Raw genomic sequence first — 20,715 nt, 5'->3', positions numbered from 1 at the left:
AGAGACTCCAGCTCAAGATTGTAAAAAGATNTCTTTTGGTTACAAGTGACCGTCGCACAGGAATTATCAACCAATAATTCCAAGCAGCATGTCGGCGACAAAAAATTTTATATTATTTTTCGGTGCGGCTATTTTGTTGTGCGCCACATTTCGATCCGGCAGAGGACCATGTCGATTAATCAATCGGGGGAGGATGAGAAGGCGGCCCTTCTATCGTCGAGCCCTGATTCGACGCATCACCACCACCATCGCGATACGTCGCTCGACAATCTGCTGATTAAGGATGATCGCACCTTCCTGCAGCGTACGTGGGATGATACGCGAAAACGCTTCACCCCCGAGCACGAGTTCATGTGGTACGTCCGGTACTACGCCAATCCGAAGCACTCGTTCCTCCTTCTCTTGACGGCGGCCCTCATCCTCGTCGGCACGGCCAATCGCGTCTTCTTCAAGAAGATGTTGATCCCCATGGTCAACTACCCCTACTTCATCTCTCAGCTCTCCACCACGGTGCTGCCCCTTCCCCGATTGAACCAATCAATTACAACATTCTTAAAATCCAACATGTTTTGTTTATTCATTTGTAGCCTTTCATTTAATTCGATTTTTCTCTTCTCCTACTGCGCGTGCCGTACGAGCAGACAAGATAGTATTGTTCTGATCAAATATAAATAAATAAATGCTTACCCTTGCAGCTCAATGGTTGATGTGCACAGGTGTACATCCCGATTTTCTGGCCGGTCGTGTGGGCCTTGATGCTCTTCACCTCCCGAATCACCCCCGAGATGCGCCAGTTCCCCCTCTGGAAGGTGCTACTTTGCTCTTTCTCTCGCATGCAACTGCAGCCAAACGCTCTACTCACACATTACCACCACCCCGCTCTACTCGTTTTCTCTTGTTGTGCTCCGCTACACCAGTTCCTCGTCATGGGCGCCCTCGATGCCACTGCCGGTGTGCTGATGATTTTCGGAGGTGCTCCATCTCCTCCCTCACTCCCGCTTCCTCCTCCTCCTTCGAGTCATCAGGGCTGACCTCTTGATCGGCAATCGCCGCCCGACCATGTACAGGCAACCAAACTTCGGGAGCCATGCAACAGTACGCACCGCGATGACTCTACCGCACGCACGCAATCAATCAACGTTATACATTATGCGTTGCTGTCGCTGACGCTTTTCTCCTTCCTTCTTCTTCTACTTCTTCTTCTTCTTCTCTTGCAGGCTGCTGATTCAAGGTGTGATCCCGTTCACGATGTTCTTCTCGTGGCTCGTGTCGAATCCGCTCGTCGCCCGAATCCTCAGGGAGAAGCTCAACGTGCGGTACACACACGCTCCCTCCTCTCTATTTCTGATGCTCGCCCTTGCTTTCTTTCTTTCTTTTATTTCCAAAAAGAAACCCATTTGTTTTTATTATTCACTATCATTAATTATTTCTAATTCTATACTGCATAAATTTGTTTTATTTGTGCGGTCTGCTCGGCGCAGGTATCGCTGGGGCCACTACTTGGGTGCGTTCGTGATCATTGCGGGTATCGTCGTGGCCCTCCTCCACGCCTTCCTCGGTTCCAACGGAGCCGCCGGCAACACCGTCTTCGGCATCATCGTCTTCTTCCTCAGCGCCACCCCCACCGCCTTTTCTGTACACTTTGCCGCCGCCCACACTCGTTTTCTTTTCAGCCCCCACTGTGAACGAGCACGAGACTGACACACACGCACACACACACGCACACACGCACACAGGGCGTGTACAAAGAAATTGCGTTCAAGGGCGCAGATCTGGATATTTACTACGTCAACGCGTGGGTGTGTGTCTTCCAGTTCCTCGTCGGGTACCACTCTCCACCAGCCCCGCGGCGCCCGACACCACCCCATTTATTCTCACTTGCTTTTTTTGCTCCCCCTTTCTTTTCTTCTCTTCTCTTTTGCCCTCCAGTCTTCTCTTCCTGCCGATCACGGCCATCCCCGGCTTCGGCGGCCTCACCTTCTCCGAGATCCCCGATAACCTCGGTATGTCCGTCGTATGTGTCGTGTCGTGTCGCGTAGTCCCAGGTGATACCTGCGTCCTAATGCTGTGCTCACCGCGTGGAACACACACACACACACAACACAACAGAGGACGGCGCCCGATGTCTGTTCACGGGACACAATTCGATCACCACGGGAAAGAATGTCGATGACTGCGAGTGGGCCTGGACCATGACGCTCGGTACTCGGCTCCGCCACCACCTTCCAACCAAGACAGCTTTAGTCGACAGATGTTCACCCTATATTGTCGCGCGCGTGTAGGTTACATCATTGCCAACATCGCCTACAACATCGTCATCTTGCTCATGCTCAAGTATGGCTCGGCTGCGCTTCTCTACGTGGTACGCTACACTTAGGCCATCGACCCCCCCCCCAACGTCGTGCGTGCGTGCGTGCGATTTTGACGTGTCGTGTCGTGTCGTGTGCTGCCAGGCGTCGGCTGTGGTCCTGCCGCTGGCCAACATCGCGTTCACGCTCGACTTCATTATGGGCAAGGAGGCCACCACGCTGTCGCCCTACGATATCGCCGGTCTCGTGGTCATCCTCATCGGTCTCGTCATCTACCGCTCCACCAGCGAGCAGGCGCCGCCCACCACCTCCGCCGACGGCGTCGTCAGCGACGAGGTACGCGCATGCCCATGCATCCGTTTGCTGGCGTGTGCGGTGTGTGCGTGTGCGTGTGTGGTGCGTGCGTGCGGTGCGGATTGTGCTGAGACAACTGGTGGTGGATGTTTAGAAGCGCGAAGTGACGCACGTGCCGGTAGGCGGTTTCATGTCCGGCCAACCCGAGGCCTTCCCGACCGCCGTCGTCGTCAAGGCCGAGCACATGCCCCGTTCTGTCACCCAGATCAGGTTCGTGCGCTCACACCACCGCACACACACGCGCACACGCCACTCATCAACACCAACCGCATCAAGCGCGCACCTTTCTTATTCTTCGTCTTCTTCGTTCTTCATTCTTTCGATCGATCAGGGGTGGGTACATGTCTCGCCTCGGCATGGCCCAGCCGGGCGCCCGACGAGCGCAAACGTTGTACGTCAACCCGAAGACCAACCGCCTCCTCAGCGTCAACGAGGACGACGACGTTCCACGCCCGTGAGCGATGATGCCCATGTCACCCGCCGGCGCTGTGGTGTTATCTTTTTTGTGCATCGGTGTGGCGTGACACGCAAGTGTTCTTTATGTTCTCCCACCTACTTGCGCGTGTGTCATGCCCGTGTGCGGTGCGTGTCGTGTGCCGTGTGTCTCGTGTGTGGCACGTGGGATCGGGACCCGTGTTGGGATATTGGTGGGAATTTGAAATCGTGTTGGTGTGCGAAATTTCGGTCTCAAGCCAATAGGGCGCAGGCGAACGAATTCAAAGCGAGTTGCGGTTGTTGGCGGTGAAAACATCTTTGGGCGACGCCATTGTAGCTGGAAGGAAGGCGCGTAGAGGAAGAGAAAGAGGGAGGAGGCGAGCAAGAGAGCGGACCCTGCGCTCGTATGCTTGGAAACCAAGGCAGCTAAACATCGACTCGAATCGAGAGGAAGGCCAATTGTGAAGGAGGGGCCTTTTGATAATTCATTCATCAACAGAAAGAGTAGAGCAGAAGCAATTGGCCGATGAATTAGAAGAATAAGCGAGGGGCGAAGAGAGTGGATGATCAATCGAAAAGGAATGGTCATGATGGAACGGCCAGAAGCAGCAAACAATGACCAGCGCCAACCGCAACAACCCATCCTCAAACTCACCGCCGCCCTCAAGAAGAAGTCGAACAGAAGCAGCATTTCGTGGAGCAATGGAACCGCTGGGGGAGGCGGATCAGGTGGGGCAGAGGAGGCGATGTCTACTTCGACATCGTCTTCATCCTCCTCTACACCCACCGATACAACACCTCGATCGGTCCGGCGCCCGACTGGTGCCCCCAGTCCGGTCAACATTAGAGCTCCCTCACCTCTCGGGAATGAAGCGTCCTCATCGACATCGTCGTCGACCAAGGGATCATCACAAGGCGGATCGAGCAGCAGTGGTGCTGGTGGCTCCCTTCGTGGCGTGCCACCTACCAAGGCCAAAAACCGTCGGTCTCTACAACTGTCCCTATCGGCTGGTACACCCCCCATTACCGCGTTGGGCTTGGATGATGTTGTCCCATCTTCTTCTACGTGTAACCGCCATAGCGGGGTCCTCTCCTTCTACTCTCATCTCCGTGTGACGTACAAATTTGATTCTACTCGCGGATCGATTCTTGTTGCAAGGCATTAGCTCATTCGTAGTTGTTCTCTACGTCTTGAGGCCTCGTGCTTCAGCTGCTCCCTCTTTCTCCCCTACATGGCTCCTTTTCTCACCAAGGCGTGACGTTCTTCTTCCTCTTCTTCCTCCTCCTCCTCCTCTTCTACGTTGTGGTGGCCACCACAGTCGGGAGCAGTCCAGCGCCCTTGCCCAAGAACGGGGTGGCGTCGGCCAGGCCCAGCACCGGCTCCAGCCTCTCCTCAGGCAACTCATACCCCCCTCTTCCTCCTTCTTACGCCCGCCCACCATCGTCGCGGCTCTCGATAGCCCCTTTCTCTCTCTGGCGCCATCGGCGACACTTGCCCTCAACGCGCTCGCCTTCTTCTTGTTCTTCTTCCCCCGCTCGCCCGCTGACCTGACCAACAACGCAACACCAGCAGGCGGGTCGGTGATGCCGGGGAGTCGAATAGGTCCCTTCGCAATGCCGGCGTGTCCGCTGCAGCCCGATCTCGACCTGCTCCACAAGTTTCGACAAAAGGAGAACGAATACAGCCGCGAACGCAATGCCTCGCCTTTCCGATGGATCGACAGGTACCGGCCACGCTCCACCCTCTTCTTCTTCTTCTTCTGCTTCTTCTTTCTCTCTTCGCTTCCATCGTCATCGTCATTGTCATCATTGTGGTCCTCGCCAACGCTCTATCGACGCGGCTGCGTAGGTACAGCCAGAAGAGGAGGCCGACCGAGCCTCTCGCAGACTGCGATGATTCCTCAGACGAAGATTTTGAGGTATGGCCGAACTAACCCTCTCCCCCGCCGCCGCTCAAACGAACTCCTAACGTCCCGCCGGCGGGCAATTGCGATTGTTTGTTTTTACAACAAACAGGATCTCCTGGGCGAGGGCGGCAATCCGGCGCACTCTTCATCGCGGAGTGTAGCGCGAGAGCTGATTCGGTACGAGCCGCGACAGATCCAACCCGCCAAGCTGGCGGAGAAGTTGGCTCGAGAATACAAGAAGTGGCACACGGTATGTCCTACATCCCCCCCCCTCTCTCTCTCTCTCTCTCTCTTCATCTTTTTCGCTCACATGCTCTCACCTGCTTTCTTTATTTGGTAGAAAACATATAATTATATATTGCTTTATTAAGGTTTATTAATAATTTTTCTATGTTTGTTTCCTCTGACGTACAGGAAATGACAGTAAAGCTCGAAGAGAAGAAGGCGGAATCAAAACGGAAAGGCAACAAGAACGACTTCAGCCTATCCACCACGCCACGGCAAGACAAAAAGGCACACCTCCTCCTCCCCCGCTTCATGGCCTTCAAGCCACATTGGAATCTACAGTTTTCATTTGTTTAACCCCCATAACTGTAATTGTTCATTTTTCAACAGCAGAAGAAGGATTCGTTCAGCAGAAAGTCGTCTGCACCAGATAAGCTCTCCATAAACGAGCACTCTCCACGACAACCGCGCACAAGGTTCGTACCCAACGCGCAGCCCTTCTTCAAGACATGCAGTCGCCACACCGTGCCTACATTTCACTACGTGCACCATCTGGATCGGCCGTGTTCTCACCTTCGCCTTCCTTTCTGTTTCTCTCTCTCTCTCTCTAAAGACCGGACACGTCCAGTCCGAGGAAATCGGCGCGAGACAAGGGCAAGGAGACGAAGATGGGCGAAGGCTGGGCCAAGCCCCCACTGGGCAAATCGGTACTCTTACCGCACGCACGCACGCACGCACGCACGCACGCACGCACGCACGCACGCACGCACGCACGCACGCACGCACGCACGCAGTGTTTCACTTCCATTTAGCAGTAGTAGTTGTGTAGTTGCTAACGCGCCTCTGGTGTTGTTCCTCACAGCTGTCCAACCAGCCATCTCTGACCTCGCACGTTCGGTCATCCAGTCATGACCCACACAAGGGTATGTCGACGCAACGCAACGCAACGCAACACGCTTCATTTTTTTTTCCAATTTTTTGTTAATTATTATTTATTTACGCTGCCCAGGTGCGCCAGTGCGGCAACCAGAATTCGAGGACGGGGAGAGTGGCAACGGCGGCGGCGGCGGCGGCGGACGGCAGCAGGGCGGCAAGACCAAGGATCCAGTCAACAAGGCGAACACGGCCGGCGACAACAGCAGCAGCACCGCCCGCAAGAAACTGACCCAGAGCTCGGGGACCGTATCGGTTGACGCCGGCACGCTGCGGCAAGTGAGTGATTCGGGCAAGGACGTAGTACTACTAGCAGACGACTGTGGCCGAAGCGGGAGCGGCGGGAGCTCCACCACCAGGCACGGCCACACCAGGTCACCAGTTTTGACTGACGACGCCGGCGCGTCGTCGTCGTCGCCGCCAGCGCCCGGTGGCGTCAACGGCCACGACAGCATCGGCGGCGGCGGCAATGATGAAGAGGCGGCGATGACGGAGCGGTCGCGGCTGGAGGGCAGCGGCAGCGGCGGTTCGACGGCTACGGAGCAGTGGGGCGAGGCGATGGTCGATGCCGGCGCGGTGGTGGTGGTGGAAAAAGAGAAAGAGAAAGAGAAGGACAAGGAAAAGGAAAAGGAAAAGGAGACGCGCGGCGAGGGATCGTTCCTGGCGTCGCTCAAGTCGATGGCCAACCGGACCAAGGCGGCGAAGCGCAAGAGCGCCACCACGAGCGATCTGCCGGCGATGATGAACACGATCGACGTCAACGCCGCCAACGCCGCCCGGGCCGGGCTCAACAACGAGAACGGCGGCAGCGGCGGAGGCTACGACAGCGAGGGCGGCGGCTGCGCGGCGGCCGGCGGTGGCGGCCGCATGAGCGCGAGGGACAAGAGGGAGCGGAGCGACAGCGGCAAGGACAAGCTGCGCGGCGGGCGAAGCGGGAGCGATGGCGGCAAGGGAAAGGAGAAGGAGAAGGGCGAGCCTGTCACCAACGCCACGTCGACCTCGAGCTCGACGTCGACTTCGCTGTCGTCGTCATCGACATCATCGTCATCGTCGTCTTCGTCATCGTCGCCGGCGACTGTACATCTCCAGAAGGCGGACGTCAACAAGAAGGCCCTCGGCAAGAAGTCGCTCTCCAAGCGGGCGAACAACGACCTCCTCCTCAAGAACTCTTGATGATGACGACGACGACGAAGCCGCCGATGATGATCACCTAGCCCGAGCCGCCCAGAATATTGCAACTACGACGACGACGACGATGCCGGACACGACGGATGGTGATCACCAAACAACCAAAAGAACGTGCCCGCTTGACGAAGAATCGCGCGAGCCGATCATCGTCATCGTCATCGCCGGCGCCGTCGACACACGTGTGCGCACACGGCGCTCGGGTGGGTTTCCGTGTCGACGAGAGAGTGAGAGGGCGACGGGCTGGTACATAGAGCGCGGGTGGTGTGTGAATAGGTTCGTTTTTCTGTGGTGGAGGACCAACATGTTGTTGTTGTAGCACTATAATAATTACAATCGTGATTATCTCTCTCTGTGTGTCTTTTGATTTATTGTTACATTTACACCACCCACCACCCCTGTGGTGAATTACGTAAAGGAGCGTAGGCAAGAAGGGAAAGCCGTAAATGAGCGTAATCACATATTTATCGTATTTATCTGTTTTAGTGATCGCGGGCGCGTGGCGCGGGAGCTGCGAAGCGTTGGGCCGCTGAGATCTGGGCGTGGGCACGCGGTCAGCTAAGGTGAGGAAAAGGCGAAAGCGGACCGCACGCGCTCAGGCTGACCGGTCACGAGCCAGGAGGCGGTACCTTGTATGCGGCGATCACCCCCAGACGCGAAGGTGACCATGACCCGATCGCTGAGGGCACGTGGGGCGTTGATGCTCCTGCGTGACGTTGGGCTTGCGCGAAATGCTGAAGGCTTCGGCCGGGGCCGCTACCACTACTTCGCTCGCTTGGATTGTCTGTAGTCCTCTTCATCTCCCACCACAAGCACTACACCACCTTCACTGCCTCGAGGCCCTCTCCTTCCACTCTCACATGTCGGCCCTGGTTCAACTCCCTGGTAGCACGGCTCAGCCCATCGCCTCTGGGATGCCCACATCATCGAGCAGTCAGCTCGACCAAAGGTACTACTCGCTACTACTTCATGATTGTCTACTTCTTCTCCTTCTTCACTGTTGAATGAAGTAGTGGCGGTTGGACTTACACGAAACACCTCACAGTTTGATGCACGAGTTCCTGGACCTGCTTCAGCTGATGCAGGAGGAGCACGAGTGGTGGAAGGCACAAGATCAAGTCGTGGTAGCGGCTACACCCACTACTTCCACACCTTCAACGCTCGTGACCGCCCAGGCCCTACACTCGCTCATCGAGCTCTCAAGAGAAGACGGCGATGGCATCGACGACGTTCGAGTAGAGCCAACTCCACGACTACCACCCTCCTCGCGAAAGAGGGCCACTCCAGTTGCCGAAGAAGAAGAGGTGGTGCTCTCCACAACATCGGCCAAGAGGCCCAGGATTTGGGACGAAGCAGCCGACCAGGCCCTCCAGCACGACGACCAGCCCGGCCGACCAAAGAGCTCTTGCCCAGCCCAGCGTCGATGACGTCACCCTGCGAATTGGCGAGGCCACCCCCCCTCTCTACAACACGGGGATGACGCCCCACCACGCAGGCTACGACTGTAGATAAAGAAATCAACATTTCATTCGCATTACCTTTTTCCAGCTTGTTACACGTCAGCGAAAAAGAAATCACAAGCGCTGACGTGTAACAAGCTGGAAAAGGAAAAAATGCCAAAAATGCTGATCAACCCACCAACTCTTTTTCGCGGGCCTTGAGCACGAGGATGTGCCGCCGGCCGTGGTTGTAGAGCGTGGTGATCGAAGCGTGCGTGAACCACGTGAAGCTGGCATTCAGGAAGCCCGGCGCCCACCCCTTCTCTGGCTGTACACGTCGCCCAGTGTCATGTGGTGCATGTGTTGCATGTGTGTGTGTGTCGTGTGTGTCGTGTGTGTGTGTGTCGTGGTGGACCGTACTGTGCGGAAGCTGAAGGCGGCGACGACGTCGTCTTCGGAGCCGAACGTGTGCGGGTTGTTGGCGCAGTGGTCCTCGTAGGGGAACACGCACGGCGCCTTTCGCCCGAAGGGACCCGAGAGGAAGTGCACGAAGGGCGTGAACTGGCCCACGACGTTGGGACACAGCGTGGGCTCCCTGGCCCGCCACCCATACTTGCGCCACGCCTCAGTCCTCGTGTCCATCGTGGCTTTGTCCCTCGGACCCAGCCCCAGCTCGTCCACCAGCTGCTTCTCCTTCCTGACAAGACAAGACACGACACGACACGACACGACACGACACGACACGACACGACACGACACGACACGACACGACACGACACGACACGACACGACACGACACGACACGACACGACCAGCGACACGACACGACACGACACGACACGACACGACACGACACGACACGACACGACACGACCAGCGACACGACCAACGACACGACCAACGACACGGTGTGAAAACGTTGGGAAGAAGGAGGAGGAGAAGAAGAGCGGGTGGTGGAGTGGCGGTACCCTCGGAGAAAGGCGAGGCAGAACCGGGCGAGCGAAATGGTGCAATTCCGGTCAACGAATCCAATGCGCACCGTGTGGCTTGGCTGTGGCACGTACTCGTTTCTATGGCACACGCACGCACCGCACACATCGCACACGCCGCACACGATCGTTCCTTGAGTCCGTCACGAATGCGAGACACGGCTAGGTAGGTCGTACACGTTGAGAAGGGCCAGGATGACGGCGAGTCGGTGCAGGCGATAGCGGACGGTGGTGACGGGGTAGTGCGGCAGCGCGATCACGCTCACCTCCAGCCGGTCCGTCTTGTACTGATTCACTCCTCTCTCCTGCGTGTTACGACGCCGTGAGTGTCGTGTTGCCTGTCGTGTCGTGTCGTGTCGTGTTGCGTGTTGCGTGTTGCGTGTGTGCCTACGATTTCGACGAATGGTGAAGAGAGGGCGGCCGGCGCGACCAGGCGCGGCATGCGACGACATGCGCCGGCGTAGCGGTAGAACCAACCGCCGCCTCCGCCGCCGCCGCCGGCATCCGCCTCCTTGGCCAGCTCCCGCACGCGCACAATCTCCCGGCCCAGCGCCTCGCTCGCCGCCGCAATCGACCGCCACACATCACCATCATCACCATCATCACCACCATCTTCTTCTTCTTCATCATCGTCATGGTCGCCCAACGATGGGAAGGGCAGCTGGCTCAGGTTCAGGCGTCGGGCGGCGCTGGCGGCCAGGTAGTCGGTGGAGTCGTCGTCGTCGTCGTCGGACAAGCCCAGCTCGCCCGGGTGCTCCATGTCCTGCTTGGGGGTGGCGTAGGCGTAGAGCCCCGAGTAGTACGGGAAGAGACGCGAGACCGGCCTGTCCCCCACTTCCTCGTCGTCGTCGTCGTCCCCGTCTGTTTCCATTTGATTTGATTTTATACTCAATTAAGAAATTGCTTTTAATTATTACAGTATATTATATTTTTAAGTGCAATAATAAATAACTCATAAGAATAAAGAATAAAGAATAAAGAAGAAGTAATAAAGGGAGGCGTACGGGTGGGACCGAAGACAGGAAGTGGGGGCGCCACAGGGTGTCGCAGGAGGCGACGGCCGACCACTGGCGACAGACGGCGCGCTGCCGCACCAGGTCGTCGGCCGGCAGGAAGCTGAGCACGTGGAGCGCGCAGTCGGCGTCGAGGCTGCCGAGAAGCGACCACGAAGAAGACGACATCAAAAAGTGTGGCCTCGACTTGAAAAAAGTTGTGTTCTTTGCCGACCTTGTGTTCTACCTATTGTTCCTCCAACAGGTTCTACGTTATTGGTGTATTTTATATCACTTTTTTTACGAGATTGGTGTATTTATTTTTACGAAAAAATCAGGGATCGAGGGCGAGAGACGGGGTGGCAGGGTGAAGGTGGCCAAGGCCTCGTCCCACCCCGAGCCGCTCACGGCACCGAGGGCGGTCGTCGTCCGCAGTCCGGCCAGCGCCGCCGTGCAGTTGCACTCCCCGCTCGCATTCACCGTCGCATCTGCCGCCACCACTTCGTCTGCGCCACATTCCAAACCAACACGTCAACGTTCTTCACACGTTTCGTTGTGTGTCGTGTGTGTGTCGTGTGTCGTGTGTGTGCGTGTCATGTGTGTGTCGTGTGTGTGTGTGTGTGTCGTGTGTGTGTACCGTCGGCTACAGTGGCGCAGTCGGCCACGACCGCACGGGCGCCGAGGCGACCCCGCCGGCCGATGGTCGCGCACGACCCGATCCGCGCGTGTGGGCCCACCACCGCCTCGCGCCCGATGCGCGAACCGGAGCCCACCACCGCGCCGCTCTGCAGCACCGCCGACGGCTCCAGTTCGTTGTGGCTGCCCAGCACCACGTCGCGGCCCACCACGGCCTCGGTGAGCGTGTTGTGGTCGCCCAGCCGGTTGTCGACGCCCACCAGCGACCTTAGGAGCGTGTTGAAGTGGCCCACGACGTTGTCGACGCCGACACCAGTGCCCGTCACGTTGTTCGCATCGCCCACCACGTTGGCCGATCCCACGCGCGCGCCGTCGAGGTAAAACCCGCCCGCGCCCAGGCGGTTGTCGTCGCCCACCAGTGCGCCGCCGTCGTCGCCGATCGTGTTGGTCGTGCCCAGCCGGTTGCGGGAGCCCACCACCGCGCCGGCGCCCAGCGTGTTGAGGTCATCGACAAAGTTGTCGTCGCCCAGCCGCGCGCCGACCAGGAGCTTGGCCGAGCTCTCGAGCGCGTTGCGATCGCCGAGCGTGGCGCCAAAGACGACGTTGCCGGAGATGACGGAGTTGTTGTGGCCCAGCCGGGCGCCGGTGGAGAAGAGGTTGCTGTCGCCCAGGCGGTTGAGGTGGCCCAGCGCGCTGCCGTCGACGACGGCGTTGGCGCGGCCGGCGAGCAGGTTGTGGCGGCCCAGCGCCGCGTCGACGATGCGGTTCTGGGGGCCGGCCAGCACGGTATCGGCGCCCAACGTGGCGCGCTCGATCAGGTTGGCGTCGCCGGCCAGCACCGCGCCGGGACCCACCAGCGACCCCGTCACATTGTTTGCATTCCTCAGCCTACACCCTGTGTTCCAAACATTTTTAACATACCACCTTGTTTGAGTGTGTCGTGTCGTGTGTCGTGTCGTGGTGTGTTGCGTGTCGTGTCGTGTCGTGTCGTGTTGTGTTGTGTGTCGTGTCGTGTCGTGTGCGTACCGGAGCCGAGGACGGAGCAGGCGATGATGTTGTCTTGGCGTGCGACGGAGCGGTCGTCGTTGAGGGTCTGGACGAAGATGTTGCCCGATCCGAGCACGTTGGCCGCGCCGAACGCGTTGTTGGTGGAGAAGAGGCTGCTGCTTCTGTTGCCGAGCAGCACGAGGCCCGCGGGCGACAGCGACAGCCGAACGCCCATGGCCTCCAGCTCGTCGAGCGTGAACAGCTCCACCTCTTCGCCGGCCGCCGCTGCGGGGCCAACTCTTGAATCCGCGGAGCAGGGCGAGAGTATCGTCACGTTGGCGCCCAACGCAGCGGAGGGCACCCGCACCGCTACAAACACCACCATCACAACCACCATCATCATTACCGAACACGCCATCCGCATGTTGTCAGTTCTACTTCGAGGCCGGTGATGATGAGGAGGAAGAAGAAAGATGAAGAAGGTGCGGTCGCTGCGTGTGTTGTTAGAGGAATGGAAAATGATGATGAGGGTACTACAACAACGATAATGGGCCAAGCAACCGGGTGGTGGGCGCCGCGGGAGGTCGGTACCTGTTGGCCGGGCCCAAGCGCAGCCAGTTCGCTGGCCGACCAAGTTCGCCAGAAGTGGGCATGAAATTTCGGCCGTTCAACCGAATAGAAAGAAAATAAAAAGGAAGAAGAAGAGAAATAGTACTGGGGTGTGCGTGCTGGGTGTGCTCTGGCCCAGAGTGAATGGATGTGCTCTCTTCAAAGCAGGTGAGAGGAAGTTGTGAAACAAGACTTAAACAAAATATAAATATAAACGAAAGAAAGGACACGCGCGATGATGGAGTGAGAAGCGCCTTGGTGGGTGGCTGGCTGGGCCTCTCACTTGGCGAGGAAAGCGGCGATGTCGGCTTGCGAGCGACATTCTCTCTCGACCAGACGACCGCCAGGGCCAGCCTAATGTGTACGTACACGCGAAGCCATCCGAGCGATCAGCGCAACACGCACACACGCGCGCGCGCACAACAAGAAAGAAAAGGCCAAGGTCGGCACCTTGGTCCACTTGATGATGGTGGGAACGGAGGCCAGCTTGATCTGGGGGTGCACACGGTAGGGGTTGGTGGGCACACCCTTGTACCTGGTGCCATCACAATCGACACACATGTCAGCTCCCCACGCGCCTGCACGACGGCACGGAAAGAAGACAGAGAGGAGAAGAAGAGAAGAGGAGAAACGAACTCTTGGCGCTCGCCAACGGGGACCTCGACGAGCGTCATGCCGGCCTCGGCTGCCGCAGCACGGATCGGCTCGTCCGCTGTGTTTGAGTGTAGAATAAAATGAAACACAATAAATAAATAAATAAACCAATAATTCAAATGACTGAGATGTGGAGATGGAGGTTGGCTGGTACCGGCAGCACAGTCAGGGCACCACTACATGTGCAGAAGCGAGAAATCGAGTCATTAGCACGCGTATCAATGAGCAAGTAGAATCTGATGCCAATGGAGAGCGTACGCTCTTGCCTGTATGGGGCTGCACGTTGCCGTAGAGGTAGACAAGCACGGTGTCGCCCGCATGCTTCACGAAGTACTCCCTCAGAGTCTCGTCGAATTCGGACGCCTTCTCCACGATGATGTTTGCCATCCTCTCTTCTATTTCTTCTATTTCTTCTATTTCTTCCTCTTCTCGATCTACGATGATGGGGCGCTTATGGTGGTGCCGCAATTCTGTGTCGGGCTCTTCGATGATCTGACGTTGGAAGAAGAAGGGGAGGAGACTGAACAGAAGGAGCAGCACGACACCAGCCAACACCACGTCCAATCGAATCTTGTGCCGTTGCATGCAAGAAGGCGCCAACGAATATTTTTTGTAATTGAAATATCGAATTTTCATCACAAATACTGTTGGCTGTGTCTTTGTGAACAAACAGAGCAAGTTGAAGAAGATGGAAGGCAGCAACAGCCACAAAGAGGGCCACGACAGCTTTGACCTCCTGTTTGTGGGCAACTTTGTGCAGGACATCATTCACACCATCGACCCTGAAGACCACAGCAGTACCCTCCTCCCTATGTATTTATTTCTATTTGTTTGTAATTTCGAAATAAATAATAAATAGATGATACCGTAAACAAAAATCAGCATTCAAACGGCAGTTAATAATATAAATAAATGAATAAATAAATACATAATTGGGCAGTCAGGGAGGCGCACAAGTTGGGCGGGTCGGTGACCTACGGGCCGCTGGCGGTGGCCACCCTGGGCCGTGGCTGCCGCGTGCGTGTTGTGTGCCGCGTCGGCCAGGCCGCAGCCGCCGACCCCTTCCTCACCTCCCTCCGCACCGCCGGCACCGTCGACCTCTCTGGCGTACGCCCTGCGGTGTGTGTGTGCGTGCCGTGTGTGCGTGCGCGTGCCGTGTGTGCGTCGTGTGGTGTGTGGTGTGTGCGGTGTGTGTGGTGTGTGTGGTGTGTGCGTGTGCGGTTCGGGGTGAGCTGATGGATCGATGGTCGGCAGGTGGAGTGGATGGAGGGCGCCGACACGTCGTATCTGCTCAAATACGACAAGTCGGGCCATCGCACGCTCTCGCTCCGGGAGAAGGGCTACCCCGTACCCCAGGACCTCGTACCTGACCCCTCGCCGCACACATGTCTCGTGCGTGTCGTGCCATGTGTCATGTTGCGTGTCGTGTGCCTCACGGGTTGACCTATGTACCTCAGGTGCTGAAGCACGTGGGTCGGCCCGACGCGATCCTCTTCGTGCCGGTGGCCGGTGAGTTCGACGAAACGCTGGTGGTGCGTTTATTAACCACTTTCTTCCCGCGGCCATTTCTCTCTTCATACTCATCACCCCAGAATATATTATATATATTCTCATTTAATATATATAATAAATCTATAGTAATATTAATATAGTTCAGCTAATTCAGAAAATTCGTTATTGTTGGTTGGCCAGGTGGCGGTGGCGAAGGACCTGCGGCACAAGGGCTGCCGGCCGATCATCGCCATCGACATCCAGGGGTACCTGCGCGCCTTCGAGGGCGACCGCGTCTGCACCCGGTACCCACCCACCGCCCACCGCCCACCCTTCTCTTCATCATGAACGTGTGCGGCGTGTGCGTTGTGCTTAACATGTGTGTGCGGCGTGTGCGGCGTGTGTGTGTGTTGTGTGCGTCGATGGTAGGGAGGCGGAGGAGATGGTGGGCAAGCTGGACCGGGTGGGCCGGTACCTTACGTTCCTGAAGGCCGAGTACGGCGAGGCGCAGGCCATCCTGGGCCTCGACCTCAGCCCCGCCGAATGCGCCGTCGCCCTCCACCAGCGCTTCCGCATCCCCATCGGCACACTCCACATTCTTTGCATTTTCTGCTATTTGTTATTATAATTATATGATTTTATTTTTCTATATTGATTTTGATGGAATGTGATGGAATGTAGTGGCGGTGACGCTGGGCAAGAACGGCTCGTTCCTGGCGACCAAGGCGCTGGGCGTCACCTTCGTGCCCACCTACAAGCCCGGTACCGCCACCGCCACCGCCACCTACATTCACTCATGCGTGTCGTGTTGTGTCGTGTCGTGTCGTGTCGTGTCGTGTCGTGTGCGGCGTGCCAGAGCGAGTGCGAGATGAGACGGGATGCGGGGACACGTACCTGGCGTGCACCATCAGCGAGCTGCTCCACCTGCGCCGCAGCCAGCACCACCAACAGCAGCACCGCAAGACGCCGCTCCACTCCTCCGAAGGCGCCCTCCACACAGTCGACGACGAGTGGGGCCTCGAGGTCCGCCGCACACGCCGCACACACGGCACTCACGGCACACACGGCACTCACATGGCCACTCGTCAGGTGGTAGAGGCGGCGCGCGTGGGCTCGGCTGCGGCCTCATTCCTCGTCCAGTGCGTGGGACCCGACGGCTTCGCCACCCGCCAGGCACGTATTACCACCTCCCCCTCCCTCTGCACTGACAACAAACCAACCCGCGCGTGTCGTGTCGTGTCGTGTCGTGTCGTGTCGTGTCGTGTGCGTGTCGTGCCGTGTCGTGTGCTTTGTGTGCGTGTCGTGTGTCGCGTGTGCGCAGGAGATTGGGCGGAGGATCGAGCGCGGGGAGGTGCAGGGCAAGGAGAGCAGCCGCAAGTCCGTCACCGCCTACACGCCGCCCCCCTCCGTGCGCCGACGCCAGAGCCTCGACGGCTGAAGCCCTGTGTTCATCAATTTAATATATATTTCCTTTTATGACCGCACACACCGCACACGCCGCACATGTGCGCACGACACACGACACACGCATAGCTCACGACGACGAAGAGGAGGCGGCGTCGTGGGCGAGCCAGGGGTCGTCGGCGTCGTCGACGATGGAGCGGGGCGGGAAGGAGCCCAGCATGGCCGTGTCCATGCGGCCCGTGGCCTCGTCCACGTCGATGTACATGTAGCCCCCGATGTACGCATCTGTCGCCCACGCGCGTGTCAGACGGTAGGCTAGAGTCCCGCACACGCACGCCGCACACACCGCACTCGCACACACGTACCGGGCAGGTTAAAGAACATGGTGGACTTGACCCAATCGCTCGGCACACGCTTGGCCCGGTTGTCCACGTGCTGTTGTTCGATCGGCGCGTTACCCGTCAGCGCACATAAACATCTTTTTTTAATGGTGGCGGGCAGGGGGGGGGCGGTACCATGGCGTCGTCGGGGACGGGGAAGGGGACGCGGAGGTAGGGGAGGCCGGCCTCGATGAGGCGGATCTCGTCGCGCGAGGGGATCTGGCGCGGGTTGGGCGATTCGTAGCCCTGCATCGGCACAAACACCTTTCCCCGCTTCTCCCTACCAACGCAACGCCGGCGAGGAACGAGTAAGCGGGCGGAGGGGGCAGGTGGGGGCGGGTGGGGGCGAGTATACCTGGAGATATGGGGCGCGATGAAGAAGACGGCGCGGGCTCGGTCGGCCATCTGTCGCTCGTCGGCGGCGGCCAGCACGTAGCTCTTCAGTAGACCCGGCACCGGCTGTTGCCGCACAATCTCCAACACCATCTCCCTGACCGTCTTCTTCTCCTCCTTCTCTTTCTCCTTCTCCTCCTCCTTTTCGTTCTCTTCGCTTTCGCTCTTTTCCTTCGTTTTCTCTTCGCTTTCGTCATCGCCTTCGTCTTCGTTCAGTTTTGGCGGGTGGAAGGCGGCCAGCTCGGCCTCGTATCGCTCGAGCGACGCCATTACCGGCATTGCCACGTCATCATCTTCGCCAACGCCGTCGCCGGCCGTCGACAGCAGGTCGTGGCACGCATACCATAGATTCCAGAAGCGTGCGAGCCGCGCGTGCTGCTGGAGGAGGAACCCGACATCGGGGCGCGTGCGGTGGGCGAACTCGTAGTCGTCGCAGAACGTGAAGAGGGCGTAGTGGTTGGGCAGGTGCGGCCCCATGTGCCCGCTGAACCACATCTGCGGCTTCACGTACAGCCCCAGCAGCTCCAGCGACGGCAGCTTCCTACAACGCTCACCGCACCGCACCACACACGCCGCACACGCCGCACGACACGCACGGGAGTGAGTCGAAAGATTGACGAGATCAGGGCGAGGGCCGATGGGGGCGGAAGGGGGGGAAGGCGGCACCCGGGGGAGACGTGGGTGAGGAGCCACGTGGGGATGGGGTCCTCGGCCGGCGTAGGCGGCGAGTCGGCGGCGGGCTCGGCTTGCTTGGCGGCCCCTTGGGCGGCCTTGCCCTTGCCCTTGCCCTTGCCCTTCGCCGGCGGTACCGCGTCGGCAGCCTTGGCCTTGGGCTCCTGCGCGTGCGGCGTGTGCGGCGTGTGCGGTGAGTGGGGTGCGTGCGGTGCGTGCGGTTTCAGTGGTGGTGGTGGTGGTGGTGGTGGTGGGGGGCGTACGTCGAGTGCGGGGGGCGGAGGGGCGAAGCGCTGCAGGAGGCGCACCCATTGGGTGAAGCGCATGCTCGGGTAGAACGCGTCGCTGCCCTCCCGGTCGAAGAAGTAAAATGGATGAAGTTGCCTGCGCGACACACAACGCACATCAGCACCACACGACACGACACGCACCGCACACACGACACACACGACACACACGCACACGACACGACACGACACACACGACACACGGACCTCCGATGCCGACGAGGCGCACGCGTCCCTTGCCCTGGCCGAGGACGACGTCGGAGGTCTCGGTGAGGAGGTGCAGGTTGGGGATCTTGATCGCGCCCTCGGTCAGCTGCTTCACCAACAGCCCATCCTACTCCACCGCACACACACACACACACACATCGCACACATCGCACGCACGCACGCGCGCCACCGCACACACCACACACACGCGCATAGTTTGAGTCGTCGCAACCGCACACGCACGCGCGCAACACGCAACACGCGGGCGCGTGGCGGCAGCACCTCGTGGTTGCCGGGCACGCAGTAGACGGGGACGTCGAAGTGGGCCTTGCCCTGCAGGTAGAGCTCGAACTCGCCCTCCAGGTGGTGCGTCCTCACCACCTCTGGCACGTACCATCAGTGCGTGTGCGGCGTGTGCGGCGTGTGAGGCGTGCGGCGTGCGGCGTGTGCGGTGGTGTGCGATGTGTCCGGCGTATGCGGTGGAGTGTGCGACATGTGCGGTGGCGTGTGCGGCGTGTGCGATGGTGTGTGCGGTGGTTGGCGAACCTATCTTTTCCGGGCGGGACATGGAGAAGGCCTTGTTCTTGAGGTGGCGGAGCTTCTCCGAATGGCGGATGCGGAGGGCCAGCTCCCGGTCGGGCAGCTCCTCGAGCCGCGCCTCCGAATAGAACCCAAAGTCGCCGCAATGCAGCACTGGGCGCGCAAAAAAAATTTAGATATTAGATATTTATTCACATTTATGTATTTATTGCTTATATATAAAAGCCAGATATATGGAAGATGTCAAATAAAATGTAAGGGGGGTACCGGCTTGGGCAGAGTGCTTGTGGGCGAGTTTGTTGATGAGGTGCAGGTGGCCATGCGTGTCTGTCAATATCAGAACCTACAATAAATAATGATTTGATCAATCATTTAAGTTTGATAAAAACGTTGAACATCCTGGCACACTATTGCTTGCTTATTGGGGCATACCCTCATTTCTGGTTATGTGGGTTAATGTTGGTCGGGTGTTAAAAAAATATTTTGTTAAGCTTGACCAGGCAACAAAACAAAAATTGTGTTCTGTCCATTTATTACGAGAAAAGAGCAGGAACGCCACTGGTAGAACTGTGTTGGTGTGAACAGTCCGCCAGGAGCGTCCAATCGGGCCAATGCTGGCAACAACGACCACCACCACTCAGTCGCTGTAGAGCATGCTGCTGGCCTGGTCTTGCCGCAGCTGCCGCAGCACCAGATTGGAGAATTCCTCAAAGTCGATCACACCATCCCTGCGCAGGCACCAGTGAGAATGCACGACGCACGACACGACCAACGACACGACACGACACGACACCACACACCACACACACACACACCTATTGGTGTCGAACGAGGGCCACATGACGTTGATGTCCCTGTGCGACGGCGGTCGTTGAGGAATGTGAGAATGCATGCAAGGAATGTTAAGAATGGGCGCGTGTGTGTGGGAGGAGTGGTGTACTCGGGGGTGATCTTGACGGACTGGTCCCACATCCGGAGCGCGTTGAGCACCTCCGTCTTGTCCAGCGTCCCGTTCCCGTCGGCGTCGAAGGCGTTGAAGATCGCACGCACCGAGTCGGCCTTCATCTCTGCTCGAGCCACATAACACACAACCCGGTCATCGCCGTGTGCGTGTGCGTGTGCGTGTGTGCGCGTGTGTCGTGTGTGCGTGTGTGCGTGTGTGCGTGTTTCGTGTGTGTTGTACCGAGGCCGATGCCTTCACCGTGTCCGCAGTGGGTCTGGCGGTCGACGAAGCGGGTGAACTCGTCAAAGTCGATGTGGCCGTTGCGGTCGAGGTCGATCGACCGAAAGAAGAACCGCGCCTGCTCCTCCGTCGTCCCCGGGAACACTGTTGCGCCCCTCCCCCCAAACGGCCATCATCTCCCATCAGCCGCACAGGACACACGACACACGACACGCAACACAACACAACACACACGACCGCACACTCACACAAACGACACTCAGGGGGACGTACGTTGGGAGAAGGCCTGGACGAATTCGTCGCAGGTGATGGCGCCGTCGTGGTCGGCGTCGAGTTGGTCGAAGTGCTCCTTGATGGTGTCGGACGGCACCACCAGGCCGGGCGGGTCGGGGTACTGTGCGCCCGTCGCGGTCGGGTGGTGGCTGTTGCCTTCAACTGACGTAGCCATTCTTTAAATTCCTCTTTTTTCTACGCGTAGTGCGGTGCTGTGTGCGTGTGCGGTGT

General features: G+C 58.4%; 8 protein-coding genes across 8 annotated transcripts; 3 read left to right on the top strand and 5 right to left on the bottom strand.

Annotated features, from left to right (window-relative positions):
• Positions 1–168: 168 nt before the first annotated feature.
• Positions 169–3,121, top strand: ACA1_269790 (uncharacterized protein; the record flags this gene model as incomplete). Its single annotated transcript, XM_004341575.1, has 13 exons — positions 169–510; positions 717–809; positions 918–972; positions 1,068–1,095; positions 1,218–1,316; positions 1,482–1,635; positions 1,737–1,825; positions 1,930–2,003; positions 2,110–2,202; positions 2,283–2,362; positions 2,454–2,645; positions 2,758–2,873; positions 2,995–3,121. The coding sequence occupies 13 exons, from the start codon at positions 169–171 to the stop codon at positions 3,119–3,121; spliced, it is 1,542 nt and encodes a 513-aa protein (XP_004341623.1).
• A 1,591-nt stretch (positions 3,122–4,712) lies between these two features.
• On the top strand, positions 4,713–7,336 carry ACA1_269780 (uncharacterized protein; the record flags this gene model as incomplete). The annotated part of the gene is made up of 7 exons (XM_004341574.1): positions 4,713–4,822; positions 4,954–5,017; positions 5,115–5,255; positions 5,420–5,571; positions 5,844–5,937; positions 6,093–6,153; positions 6,261–7,336. 7 exons carry the CDS (start codon positions 4,713–4,715, stop codon positions 7,334–7,336), a joined length of 1,698 nt encoding a protein of 565 aa, XP_004341622.1.
• A 1,641-nt stretch (positions 7,337–8,977) lies between these two features.
• ACA1_269770 (uncharacterized protein) lies at positions 8,978–10,647 on the bottom strand (the record flags this gene model as incomplete). The annotated part of the gene is made up of 5 exons (XM_004341573.1): positions 8,978–9,115; positions 9,208–9,484; positions 9,756–9,857; positions 9,954–10,081; positions 10,168–10,647. The coding sequence occupies 5 exons, from the start codon at positions 10,645–10,647 to the stop codon at positions 8,978–8,980; spliced, it is 1,125 nt and encodes a 374-aa protein (XP_004341621.1).
• A 421-nt stretch (positions 10,648–11,068) lies between these two features.
• ACA1_269760 (bacterial transferase hexapeptide (three repeats) repeatcontaining protein) lies at positions 11,069–12,815 on the bottom strand (the record flags this gene model as incomplete). The annotated part of the gene is made up of 3 exons (XM_004341572.1): positions 11,069–11,274; positions 11,406–12,299; positions 12,431–12,815. The coding sequence occupies 3 exons, from the start codon at positions 12,813–12,815 to the stop codon at positions 11,069–11,071; spliced, it is 1,485 nt and encodes a 494-aa protein (XP_004341620.1).
• A 464-nt stretch (positions 12,816–13,279) lies between these two features.
• On the bottom strand, positions 13,280–14,239 carry ACA1_269750 (uncharacterized protein; the record flags this gene model as incomplete). Its single annotated transcript, XM_004341571.1, has 5 exons — positions 13,280–13,354; positions 13,451–13,535; positions 13,637–13,712; positions 13,809–13,830; positions 13,913–14,239. The coding sequence occupies 5 exons, from the start codon at positions 14,237–14,239 to the stop codon at positions 13,280–13,282; spliced, it is 585 nt and encodes a 194-aa protein (XP_004341619.1).
• Positions 14,240–14,342: 103 nt separating this feature from the next.
• Positions 14,343–16,583, top strand: ACA1_269740 (uncharacterized protein; the record flags this gene model as incomplete). The annotated part of the gene is made up of 9 exons (XM_004341570.1): positions 14,343–14,451; positions 14,595–14,761; positions 14,909–15,016; positions 15,112–15,186; positions 15,347–15,450; positions 15,575–15,695; positions 15,847–15,907; positions 16,002–16,168; positions 16,467–16,583. 9 exons carry the CDS (start codon positions 14,343–14,345, stop codon positions 16,581–16,583), a joined length of 1,029 nt encoding a protein of 342 aa, XP_004341618.1.
• Positions 16,584–16,679: 96 nt separating this feature from the next.
• Positions 16,680–19,466, bottom strand: ACA1_269730 (Ser/Thr phosphatase family protein; the record flags this gene model as incomplete). Its single annotated transcript, XM_004341569.1, has 11 exons — positions 16,680–16,834; positions 16,915–16,984; positions 17,065–17,209; positions 17,285–17,863; positions 17,989–18,158; positions 18,303–18,344; positions 18,511–18,615; positions 18,771–18,871; positions 19,035–19,181; positions 19,296–19,371; positions 19,461–19,466. The coding sequence occupies 11 exons, from the start codon at positions 19,464–19,466 to the stop codon at positions 16,680–16,682; spliced, it is 1,596 nt and encodes a 531-aa protein (XP_004341617.1).
• Positions 19,467–19,665: 199 nt separating this feature from the next.
• ACA1_269720 (EF hand domain containing protein) lies at positions 19,666–20,659 on the bottom strand (the record flags this gene model as incomplete). Its single annotated transcript, XM_004341568.1, has 5 exons — positions 19,666–19,756; positions 19,844–19,882; positions 19,969–20,095; positions 20,212–20,355; positions 20,485–20,659. The coding sequence occupies 5 exons, from the start codon at positions 20,657–20,659 to the stop codon at positions 19,666–19,668; spliced, it is 576 nt and encodes a 191-aa protein (XP_004341616.1).
• Positions 20,660–20,715: the final 56 nt, after the last annotated feature.

Source organism: Acanthamoeba castellanii (genome assembly GCF_000313135.1).
Source record: "Acanthamoeba castellanii str. Neff unplaced genomic scaffold scf7180000084770, whole genome shotgun sequence".
Classification (NCBI taxonomy): domain Eukaryota; phylum Discosea; order Longamoebia; family Acanthamoebidae; genus Acanthamoeba; species Acanthamoeba castellanii.
This window is presented reverse-complemented; position numbering and strand designations above follow the sequence as displayed.